This window comes from Meleagris gallopavo, chromosome 19 (assembly GCF_905368555.1).
Source record: "Meleagris gallopavo chromosome 19, MGAL_WU_HG_1.1, whole genome shotgun sequence".
NCBI classification, from domain to species: Eukaryota; Metazoa; Chordata; class Aves; order Galliformes; family Phasianidae; genus Meleagris; species Meleagris gallopavo.
The window spans coordinates 5,699,579-5,711,860 of record NC_139422.1 but is presented as its reverse complement, the minus strand read 5'-3'; the positions used below and the strand labels follow the sequence as shown (position 1 = coordinate 5,711,860).

At 48.0% G+C, this 12,282-nt stretch overlaps 1 protein-coding gene across 8 annotated transcripts in view; it reads right to left on the bottom strand.

The window, feature by feature from the left end:
• Nucleotides 1-8,582, bottom strand: part of FUBP3 (far upstream element binding protein 3) — a 35,668-nt gene extending 27,086 nt beyond the window's left edge. For 4 of the 8 annotated variants that reach the window (XM_085239175.1, XM_085239180.1, XM_085239179.1 and 1 more), the window contains exons 1-2: nucleotides 8,379-8,581; nucleotides 3,244-3,349 (exon numbers count right to left, since the gene is read on the bottom strand). In XM_085239175.1, coding sequence (XP_085095301.1) covers nucleotides 3,244-3,349; nucleotides 8,379-8,465 — 193 coding nt within the window. In that variant the 5' untranslated portion in view covers nucleotides 8,466-8,581. Of the gene's footprint in view, nucleotides 1-3,243; nucleotides 3,350-8,378 lie in introns of all 8 variants that reach the window. The other 4 variants (XM_085239176.1, XM_085239177.1, XM_085239178.1 and 1 more) reach the window with 2 other exon arrangements.
• Nucleotides 8,583-12,282: the final 3,700 nt, after the last annotated feature.

Genomic DNA, 12,282 nt, shown 5'->3' with positions numbered 1-12,282 from the left:
TGTCACGGAGCATCCCTGCTAACTTTTCTTAGAATAAGATTTCCTTGTGCCCATGAAAACACGTTGGAGCTATGCAAGTTCTGCATACAACAGGATCGCATGTGTTTGAGCCCCCAGGCTTTAACATAATCAGGTTCTATTAGAACAAAACCTATCTGGATGTACCAGAGAGGCTTGGGGAAGGCAGGGGGGAGGTGGCATGGGGCTTCTCCAAGGCCTTGTCTTTGTTTCCCCAGACTCAAAGGGTGCTTCAACCTTCAGCTACATCACTGGAAGCGTCTTCAAAGCACTCCAGAACGGAGCACACAAAGGCTAATGCTGAGGTCTGCCAGAAAGACAGTGATTGCCAGAACAAGACCCCCACTTCCTTTGAAGCTGCTTCTTCGAGGTTGGTTTAGCACAAAATAAACTTATTAAATTGTGGTGGTAACTAGATGGACACATTAATTTGGATGGAGGCCAGGAGCTGCTGCTGGCCATGAAGAGGAGTGCTGGGATCTATTCTCAGCAGCAAGCCACAGGCAAAATGCCACTGCATCTTGGAGGGACCCCATCTCAGGGGTCCCCTTTTCCCTTTCTGGAAACATCCTTCAAGAAGCAAGAAAAAAAATAACAGTTCTCAAACTTTAGCTAATACCAATAGGCCAGGGCACCAGGGTCAGCCCCAGCAGCTCTTTGTTTTTGATGAATGTTACATTAAGGGAAACGCAAAAGGAACTCACGCTGTCTGGCCTCCAATACTATGACAAGTCTATTTTTCCTGGAAATGCTCTAAAAGCAGCTGAATTTGTTTTGACCAGCGCACTGTCATCCTGTCTTAAGACCACTTCCTAAGCTGACATCAATCAGCCGTGCCGGCAGCTGTTTACAAAAATGGACAGGCAGAATTAGATATCCCTGAAAGCCAGACAGTTCTCTTGTCACCTTAAATACTCTCATATTCTCTCAATCCATTTTTCCAGCGGTCTTAGGAACAGAAGTAATTTTTTTTAACAGCTACACAGGGCTAAGGGAGCAGTGAGAGCTGTACACAGCCATGAGCACACAGCGTACAGAGGTAAACAAACAAGATTTACTACCACATTTGCTTTCAAGCAATCTGGAGTAGCAGAATGTATCCAATCCCCCACATCATAACATTTCCAAAGCATGCATAAAGACAGAAATCCTCTCCTCTTGATGAGAATGACCCCAAACCATCAGAGCTCAGAGCAGGAGATGCAGCAAACCAGACGATCCTGATTCCTCATGTTGGCATTAAAAGATCATCCAAATGAGAAGTGCTTTCCTCATCTGGAAGTTATGGAACCTACAGATGTATGTGAGGAAGCCAAGCAGGCAATCAGGAGTCCAGTCACTTGGGGAAGCTTTCCTAAAGCCAATCTCTGCTACATGGGGCTGCCTGTCACAGCACAAGGAATCGGAGTAACACAGCGCAGCCTGCGGCGGTATTGACCTGGTTTGTGTCAACACAAACAAGGGTCAGCAAGTAATAGTGCTAACTGGTAAAAGTTTAAGTACAAAGTCTAACCCGGGCTGTTATCAGGCATTAAAGCTATTTCATATATTAAAAAATGCATTTAAGGACACCTTAAGAGGTTGGATTTCTCACGTTCAGTCTGCTGAATCAATGAAAACAAACAGTAGGACTAATGCTCTGAGTAAATGGCTCCTCGAGGACTGTGTGTATTTTTTCTCATATACAGCCACTTATCCAGGCCATTCAGACAGCTCAGCACAGCTCAGCAATCTTCAAATTTACACTAAATATTACTGAAGTCAAAGGAAAAATAGAATCTATTCACATCTCCTGCTCCAACGCTGTTTCAGGAAAGGAAGGAACATCTTTAGATGACATCCTTTGAAATAAAGTCCATGATCAGACATTTGCATGAGAACAGCCTTAAGCAGAGCTGAAGCTGAAAACTGTTGGAAAGGAAAAGGCCAGTACAGGTTTGCAAACCGTTTCTTTGCAGTTGGTCTGGCCTAGCAATTAGAGCCACACTGAACACATCTGTTTGATCACAAAAACCCCAGCAGGTTTCGCTGCTCACTGCTGGACAGCCCAGCACCTTTGTATGCAGAAACCAGCACATAACAACACAGTGAAGCTCCAGCTCACACCTACCAACCCACTCTTTCCCCAAACACCAAACTGAACACGCAGCAACCTCTTGCTCAAATAGAGCCAATGCCAGAGAACAAAGTGGGTTGTGGCATTTGTTCAGACAACAGCCATGTCTGCAAGCCAGAGGCTGCACATGAAAGCAGCTCCTCTTGCGCTCCAGCATGCTTTTCAGCACGAGAAGCAGACAGGCAGTATTTTTAGCCCTTGTCTTACATAGCTTTGTATCAAACAGAAAAGGAATTTTTTCAAAATGAAGTGCTGAGCTGAAACTCTGCATATCTCTTCAGTACTCAAGCATATCTATGGAGGAAAGAATCAACCTGCAGGGCTGTCTCAGCAGAAATACTAGGAGAGAAAGAGATGGCAAACAGTGAGCTCTTTGCATCTAAGCAGCAGCAGGTACCACAGTGCAGACATTTTTCTTGTCACAGTGCACATTACATTTGTAATAGCAGAAAACATCTGTTCTAACATTTCTTCTTCCCAAAGACCAGAAACAAATTATTTATTTTACAACCATAACAACTCAAACAGCTCATTACGTTTACCAGAATTACCCACTAAATTATTCATTGGTTGCAGTCAACATTAAATGCTTCAGAGATTTAAGAATAGTCTTAGCGTACGAAGTTTCCTTCAAACTTGGATCAACTTGCATCAGCACTGTTTTTCCTTAAAATCCACGTGCAAGGCAAAGCAAATGGAATGTGACAGCCACTCAGCTGCTGTGCTGTGACTCATGGGAAGAAGCAGATGCCCCTATACACAGCGTGAGCTCAGAAAGCAAGGGACATCTTGCCCACGTGTTCCTGGTACTCTGCACACAGGCCCCAGCACAATTCCATGAAGTACCCTCCCCAAACTAGCATGGAACAAGACTAACTACAGAATTAGATTGCTAATCCCCAGAGTTCAAGAACTAAGAAAAGAATTGCTTCATGTTACTATTATTAAAGCTTAGCCCAGTGCTATGCAAGACTCAACAGCACAGGGAATCTTGCAAACAAATTCTACACACAAGCTGCATCAATTTCTGCCCTTAAAAAAAGACGACTGCCAAAACAGATGGATTTCAGAAGTGAATTCACAAGACTGATTAATCATACCCAGCTTACCTCCATCATCAAGGGGCCGTTTCTGCACTCCATAACCATAAACTGACGGGTCCACGAGTGTTGTAGAATTATTCAAGTGAGGAATATCTCCAATTTTAGCAGCAATCTATGAAAACAGATTATAAAAACTTGGTTAGCATACTTACAGTTTCAGCCACCGCAGCTAAACATTCCTTCTTCAAACAAAGCATTTATCCCTGTCCAACAATCTCTTGGCTGCTATTTTTTCTACATAGATGGCTTTATAGAAGTCCTAGGAAAGCAGTGCTTTATTTGTAAAGTAAACAGGCTTCCGCCTGCTTTTGATATTTGTGTAATTAAGATTGCATTCACCCAGCTCCTCTTCCTGGTCATGAGTATGCATTTACTCCCTGTAATATTACATTCAGATTTGTTCATTCATTCAGCAGACAGCCGACAAGTTAAATCTAGTCCCCCAGCTTTGTCCTGGAGAAGCTGCCACCATCATAGCTGTGTAGGAAGACATACATTTCTGCTGCATTCGTGCATATCCAGATAAACAGAAATGCATAGTTGCACATCAGTGGGGGGTGAGAGGAGTGGAGGGAGAAGAATGTGCAAATACACAGCACAAGGACAGGTTTGGGGACTCCTTGTCAAAGGGACTGGATCAGTATGTGTTTACTGTATGAAGAATAAGCCAGTGGGCAAACTAGCAGCCCAGAGTAAGTTTCTATTTCCTGCAGTATGAGCACAGCTAAGGTTGCCTGTGCTTCTGCTTGCAGCCCTCGGAGCAGTAACAGCCATTCTGGGGTGAGCTGGGAGGCAAGGAGGATACTTTGAGGGAGAAGGAGACGTTCAGGCATCACAGGAAGCAAATAAAATAAGTGAGACACACTCTGCGGCATCACTTAATACAAGTGAAAAGTTAAACATTCAGGAGACAATTATATGGACTGATGTGACAGAGGTGAGCTCTTTGGCCTGTTCTCCAGGTTAACCAATGTAAACCAAGTCTGAGAGCCAACCAGCTTTAGTAGCTCAACTACTAAATACACCATTCAGAGACATGCAAACCACGGCCCCACAGCACACCTTGCCTACATGAAGCACTCTGCTATAGCGCAGAATACAGCTGCAGAGCAAGTGTGTTGTGTGTTGTACAGCACTCACTTGCTTTTCCAGCAAAAAGAAGGGATCTTTGCTAGGAGTGTGATCTGGCTATATTACGCCTAGCATATCACCAGAGAAGAAGCAAAAGGAATTGACGAAAAAAGAGAACTTTACAAAGATAGGCTTTAAGCGAAGGCAAGGGCAAACGACAAATATAACTAAAGGTGTCTCTAAAATTAAGTTTTACTGCAACAAAAAGACATCTACAGTAATTCTGGCTGTTGACACCACCAACTGCTGCAGCGGAATAAACAATCGCACAAGACGCAGAACCACAGGGTAGTGAAAAATGCTATATGAAATAACCTTGGAAGATTGAGGGCACTGCTTTTAGAAAGAACAGAAAATATTCTCGATGCCTTGTGGGGAAAGGGCTCCCAGTTTTGACCATTTTCTTGCATTCTGACCACTCCTTCCCAATCTCCTTCAGAAAGGCAACAACTTGGTTTTAATCAAGTGCCAGGAGCTAGAGAATAAATCCTTCCTACTTTAACAGGATTTTAACTAGTTTTGGATGAGCAACTGGAAACGTAACACTAGACCATTATACCCACAGTGCGGTTGATCCAGACCCCAAAGAGGAAGTGCTGCTCAGCCATAACTTAGCACAGGGACCAGCCACACAGGGCAAATTGCACATCAACATCTCCAAGAACCAGTAAGCCCAGAGAAATATACTTCAATATACACACAAACAACACGCCATCTCACTACAGTAGGGAAAACACCCTGCAAAATTAAGAGTTAAGCTTTTAAAGATAAGACAGTTAAAATACATTTTAACTTCTCGTGTTCAACTTACAATGGGAACCTCAGTTTTTACTACAGGTTCAGCAGCAAGATAAGCACCAAAGTTAGAACACAGCAAAAGTAAGCAGACCTAGCCCTTATCTGCCTACATGACCTTGAGTAATGTACTGCTAACTGCTGCTCCACTGCTTTTGCCCCTCTGTATGTCAGTGGCTTTTTTTCTTTTTTTTTTTTAAACCCAGCACATCCATTTTGCTGAGACTAGAAAGGGATACACACATACAGCCCATTGACTCACAGTAAGCTTCAGGCCACTTCATCCATGTTACCATGTTATCCAAGGTACCCAAGATCAGCCACTGCAGGCTGCTAAGCCATAGTCCTTTCTTCTTCCTTCTTCTTCATCATTCCTGGAAACTCAGATTCAGGGTACATATGGCAGGTTACAAGAATTCTACACGTATCTATATTGAGGGAATCACTAATGCATATCTTGTACAGAAAATGAGAGTGCCAAGGAGGAGAGAAGATAAGAATCAAACAAGATGCTGTTCTGTCAGTGAGAGCTAAACCCAGGGACAGTCCAACAGAAATCAATTTTTACCCAAAGTACTGGCAACTGTGCTTTTTTTGTGTGATCCCATTACTGGAGAGGGGAACAAGCATCCTTTCCCACTCTCCCAATCCCCAAAAATGTCTCAGAAGAAAAGCTACCATGCCTGGGAGCAGCTGCCCTCACGTACAGATCAGTCACTATCTACAACCATAAGCTAACCCACTCACTCGAGATGAGGTGTGGAAGATGCAGAATAGCCTGTCTCAAAGCTCTAGCATTCACTTGAGAAAGTATTCTACGGTATATCTCAAGTATTTAAAAGTACACACACACAAAAAATCCAATCGAGTCCAGCACAAGCACAGAAAGCAACACAGCAGTCATTTCTTCCAGAAATACTACAGATGTCTTGCTGTCACATCAGCTCACATCCCAGTGTCACTGAAGAACACAGTTACTGTGATTGATCAGGAATGTCTTCTCTGTCCTGAATTATTTAGTTATTACTAACTAAGCACAGTGTACTGCAGCTCAAGTTTACTTTAATGACTCTCTTGAATTTAGTAGATTTGATTACTAGCCTTAAGTGCAAGCTTAAGCTTTGAAATAATTCAAACATCAGATCAGAGATGCCAGTCCAACTCAGGAAGCAAGAGCTACAACCGAAATTTTTTCCCACTGCTCCCCCCTTCTTAGAGCAAAAGTAATATTCTGAAAAGCTACGACACTGGTCAGAGGAATACACAAGCTGACATCCATACACTGGACCATCAGGCAACCTGCTGCATTGAACACACTCAGTGAAAGCTCTGCCATCACCCCCAGAGAAATGTCAGTTGCAACTGCCTCTGCATCACACCTGATTCCCAGCCAGGAAGTGTCACTGCAGATTGCTTGGGCAGTAAGGGAAATAACTGTCCGCAGTGCACTTGCCAACCATGTTTCTCATCCTACAAATGCTAACAAAACAAAACAACATTCACCAAGTAGCATACAACACACTGCTCAAGAACATAGGCCACTGCACTTCCAAGAACACATGCAGGGACCATTCTTCTCAACAGGCTTGTGTCCAGCATGAAAGGTAGCATGAAAGCTGCTGCTCTGCAGTGCCTGATCTGAAGTTGACAGCTTTGAGGACTTTTAAGCATTCCAGATCAGATCAGACTAACTTTGGTTGTGTGCTACTGGAAATTCAGAATATTCTTTCAAGTATAATAAACTTAAGAACAGCAAAATCAGAGTAAATAAAATATCAAAGAATTCTTTATCTTCTCCATGTGTCAACACAAGGCACCCAAACCTACAAGCATGACAACAGCAGCCACACAACAGAGATGTGACTCAGTTTTCAGTTAGCACTGCTTTAGCCTAACACAGCCCAAGACATCTCACTTTCACACTTCACCTGTTACTGATTAGACAGGTGGTACATACTGTGGTACTTCCAACACAGATCAGCAAGTAACTGATCTGTAGTTAAACAAGTTTCTTGTGCACAGACAAGTTACTGACAAATTATTCAACTGCTAGCAAGCAATTGTATTATCAAAATTCAATGACATTTATGCAGTGAGAGGCTTTCAGTTACGGATGACCAGGTCAAGACAAGCACACCTCTCAAATTTACTGCTCCAAGCTGAGGCAATAGGAAAGATTTCAGATACCACACATAGTCAAGGCCATGATGCTGTGTTAGCTGCTGAAAGAAGGGACGCACTTGGCCTCACCCGGGAGGCAACTACCACAACTCGCCTACTGCAATACTTCTGTTAAGAAGCAAATGAACAGATGAAGGGCAAACTGGCTTGGGAGTTGTTCTGGGAAGGTACAGGGTGCTCCTCTGGAACAGCAAGCGCCTCTGTATGCTTTGCTGCAGACTGTGCAGAACAGGATTTGCAGCCACACTGATTCACAAGTGAGCCACGAGCAATGGTAAGCTACTGAAGTCCCTCCAGAGCAGCTGCCTGAAAGGTCCTAAGGTCCACATTAGTTTCTTCAAAGTTTCTCATTTAAGTGAAAAAAGCAAGTCTGTGAAACAGGAAATAATCGCCACCTGGCCTGCAACATCAGAAAGAGTCAAGTCAATCTTCCAGCACCAGGCCCAGCATTTGGCTGCATCGCGCTTTGCTACAGTGTGCTTACTGAGCGCAGGTGGAGTGTCAGAGCTGGGACACTCCCAGAGATGGAAACGGAGCACAAACCACAGCAAATCCTCAGGACATCCATGCAGCGGAGCTACAGCTGCTCATCCCCAAAGCTCCTTTCCACAAAGCGAGGCACAGATGGGCAGCAGGCATCCCACCTTGGGCACAGAGCTGGCAATGGCCACAGGTTCACAGCTACCATCTGCACACTGCGTGAGCCCAGCGATCACAGCTCACACTCCGCGCCCTCCATTCCGAGAGGGAAAGCACAGTTCCCCCACACCGGGACTGCTGCCGAGCCTGAAGCCTAACGAAGGCCTCACTTACAGACAGACCGCACGTTCCAGGCAGCTCCCAGGGCCGCGACCCCCGCCGCAGCGCCTCGAGTCCCCAGCGCCGAGCGGGGCCGCCGGGCGCGGCTCCAGACAGCGCCGTGAGGAGCGCTCGGCGGGGCGGCGGCCCGGCCCGGCCCCTCAGGGCGGCCCCGCGGCCTAGCGGCGCCCCGCGGCCTCCTCCCGCCCCCCGGCCCTGCCCTTCCCAGCACTCACCTGCCGGACCCGGTGCAGAGCATCGACGAAGCCCTCGGGCTTGATCCCCACGGGCGCCGCGCTCTGCCCCTGCGCCAGCTCCGCCATGACACGCGCCCCGCGCCCGCCCGTTGACGCCGCCGCCGCGCCGTCCCGCCGCTCCGCCCGGGGACCCGCACCCGGAAAGGGAAAGAGCCCCCCACTTCCGCCGGAAGTGGGGCGGGGGGGCGGGGCCCGGGGCGGGTCTGCTTGGGAGGGGCGGTGGGAGGGGGCGCGGCCGGGCCTGGTGCGGGGCCTGGGGGCGACGGGGTGCGCGGGCTGGCCGTCCGAGCGGCTCCGCGCGTGTAGCTGAGGAGCGGGCCGGGCGGGGCCGGGCCCAGCCATGTGCGTGCAGCCCCTCCCGGCTCGGGCTGCTCAGAGCCCCGCCTGCAGCTTTGGGCACCTCCTGGTTTGGGGCACCCAGAGCAGTGCGGGGCCTCGCTGCCCTCTGAGCAAACAATTTCTTCTTTATATCTAACCTAAAACTACTTTTTAATTTAAAACCATTATCCCTTGTCACATTCCCTGCTGACGAGTCCCTCCCTGCTTTCCTGTAGGCACTACAGTGAGGTCTGCCAGAGCCTTCTTCAGCTGCACCCCCAGCACTCTGCTGTCTCCATGCAGAGGTGCTGCATTCTCTTGCCCTGCCCTCGACCCGCTCCAGGAGACCCAAGGCCAGGCTGGATGTGGCTCTGGGCAGCGTGGTCTGGTGGTTGGTGACCCTGCATATAGCAGGGGTTTGAAACTGGAAGATCATTGTGGTCCTTTTCAACCCAGGCCATTCAGTGATTCTATGACTCTTATGATCCATGTCTGTGGCCCCCAGAGGTAAACGCTGCTCTAACAGCACCCATCTCACCCCAGAGCCGGTTTCCCAAAGCTGCTGGATCAGTGTTAAATTCAACAGCGAAACCAAGATCCAAATGTTGAAAGTTCTCGTTGCTCTCCTTGACTGTACTTTGCTCTTTCCAGCACTGTGTGCTGTGTGAATACCAACATTTCCTTTTCTCACATCATTGCAGATCTCAACCCTAAGCAAAAAAAAACCTGTTTATATGGGGATTAGGAACATGGCTTGACAACAGAAGGATTTATAACAACCAGGTGCTTGCATCTGCATCACCAACATCTTTTATCTGCGTTCTAGTGCTTGGCAACCCTGCCCACAGCAAGGTTGAAGACCGATGACCTTTAAAGTCCCTTCCAACCTACACCACTCTGATTCTATGAAATGATTCTATGACCAAGGCAATTTCTGCAGCCATGGTAGAGAGCATGGAGATCTTCATTTCTCACTTTCTCGTTTTGCTGTTTTCCTGTGGCAGGGATGCTCCAGGTGCCAGCTGCTTGGCAAAAGGTGTTTTGGTTGACCCTGGGGAACACAAGCAAGATGTAAATCTCTGCGGGTGGAGGGAGGAAGATGGAGACCGGCAAAGCAGTAACAAGACATCAGGCAGCAATTGAAAAGGAGGAAATTACAGGCCTTAAACACTTCCAGAAACAAATTTATGATGTAAATCTTCCTTTTGAAGGAAAAAAAAAAAAAAAAAGCAAAAGAAAGGAGTGATTCTATGCCTCCATCACCCTTCTCCCCCCACTGTCCCCACTCCAGAGACACACACCTTCACACACGCACGCACTGAAATTAGTTGTGACAGCTGAAATTCTCTTCTCCTTGGACAATGTTTGACAGGGTACTTAAAAAAAGAGAGGGAAAAAAAGAAGAAAAGGGAAAGTGGTTTGGTGTCGCGTGGGGGAGGCGGAGGGGGGCGATGGGGTGGGGGATTTCAAGTGATACAAGACGCATAATTCAGGCTTCTTGGATTGCAAAAGCCCCTCTTACCTAAAGGGCCTGCTGCCTTTATTTTTATCCAAATGGCTCAATTACTGCAAAGCCCCACAGAGAAAATTATGGATGTTTGCCTCTATTTTTCTCCCCTTGTCTCGACAACTGTAGATATTTTGTTTTGCTTCTTTCCATCTCTTTTTTCTTTTTTCTTTTTTCTTTTTTTTTTTTCCTTTTGGTGCTGATGGGTGCGGGGGCTGGAGGGGGCCGGGGATAGGGATGTGAATGGATGAAAGACACAGGGGATGGGGCATGGCATGTGATGGCCCCGCCACTGTTGCACCACCTGTTCCTGTCTCCATTTCCTACCTTGCACCTTTTGCTCCTTGCATCCCTCTCATCCTCTCTCTCACTCTCACCTTTCCCTGAGTCCTCTCCCCCTTCCCTCTCCCTTCCTTCCTTCCCCCGAGTGCCCCCTCCCTGTGCCTCTCAAAGCCACCATAATAGCAGCTTGTTTGGCACTTCACTTGGTCTCAATGAGAAAATTCCCCCCTCTCCCTCTTTTTGCCTTCGTTATTTCCAAACCCTGCAATAGCTCCTTTGCTCGGGGCTGCAGGAAGTGCCCATTTTTCAACATTTTTCTTTGGCTTATGTTTGTCATCCTCTGAATTACCGCACCGGGGAGTCCAGTCAGCCCGACACCGGGCCCTGCTATTCACGCCTCTCCTGCTCCTTGAGATCATAGAGGGAGAAATTAGTTATTTATTTCCAGCTCCGCCGCGGTGCCCTTTCCAGCAGAAGTGTTTGTTTTGATTGCTGGCTGCAGAGCCAGGGAGGAACCAGGATGGAAGAGGGTCCCCAGCACAGTGAGGCCATGCAGGTCCAGGCCACTTTGTCCCATGGGGACACCTTGTTGTCCCCGGAACAGTTGTACTGTAGTATGATCCAACATGGTGCTGGGGACGCTGTGCTGTCCATGTTTCTGTCCTCAGGTGAGACGTGTCATGGCGTAATGGATGCCACATGGGGAGCATCTCACCCCAAGCTCATCCTGACCACAACAACCTGGGAGAGCAGGGAGAGGCTGTGGGAGGGAAATCCTGCTCCAGCACAGCCTGTGGTCAAGGATGCCCCATCCCCCTTTGCTGGGTGCTGCAGCTTGGGTTGGGTGCATCAAGGGTAGGGCAGCAGCAGTGGTTCATATCAACGTCACGTTGTCCCAACCCAGTATAAGGAACTCAACAAAGCAAGGATGTTCCCTGCTGTGGGAAGGCTGAGATGCAGTGGGTTGCAGTGGTGGCACCTGTGCAGGTCCATGGACAGCTGGACAGGGTGCCACCAGCCTTGATGTGAAGGACACGACACACAGTGGCATCAGGACAAGGGCCTGGCTGAGCAGGGAGCTGCAGCTTTAAAGCAAGAAGAGGAGCAGCAGGAAGAAGAAAAATTGGCCCTGTAGGTAGACCTGCTATTTAAGTGCAGTGAAGAAGCAAGCACAGAGAATTACAGGAGAAATGATAGTGCCCTGACAGCTGCCATTTCCCACCACAAGTCTCCCCTAATGGAGTCCTAATGTAGTGGTGGGCTCCTCGCTGACAGCCCAGCCCCAGACAGGGCTTGTCTTTGTGCTGGTGACAGATGGGACAGTCCGGCAACAAACCTGTAATCCTCTGATTTTTGCTGCCTCTGTTTAACCCCTTCTTCTCCTGGCACGGCTCACTGCCCAGGTGTGCATGGAAACCTCCTGCCCCACTGCAGTGTGCTGGGTCCTTGTGCTTCAAAGCATGGATATGTGGAGCGGATGGCAACCTGTGGATCCCTCCCCCATTGCTTGGTGGCTGTGGGCAGGTGGCAGAGCTCAGCATCGGGACTAAACCAACACTGCAGCGTGGCTCCCTGTGAGGAAAGTAAAAAGGCAGAGCCTCTGTTGGCTGCCTTCCCTGTGCTGCACTGCCTGTGTGACATTTATGTGTGATTCACGCAGGTGAATCAGTGCAGGTGTGCTCATCAGCGGGGCTCTGGGCTGCCTGCCCAGCATGGTGGCTCTGGGCTGTGCCACCAGCCACAGGGGATGGCAGTGTGAAAATCTGCCAAAGTTTT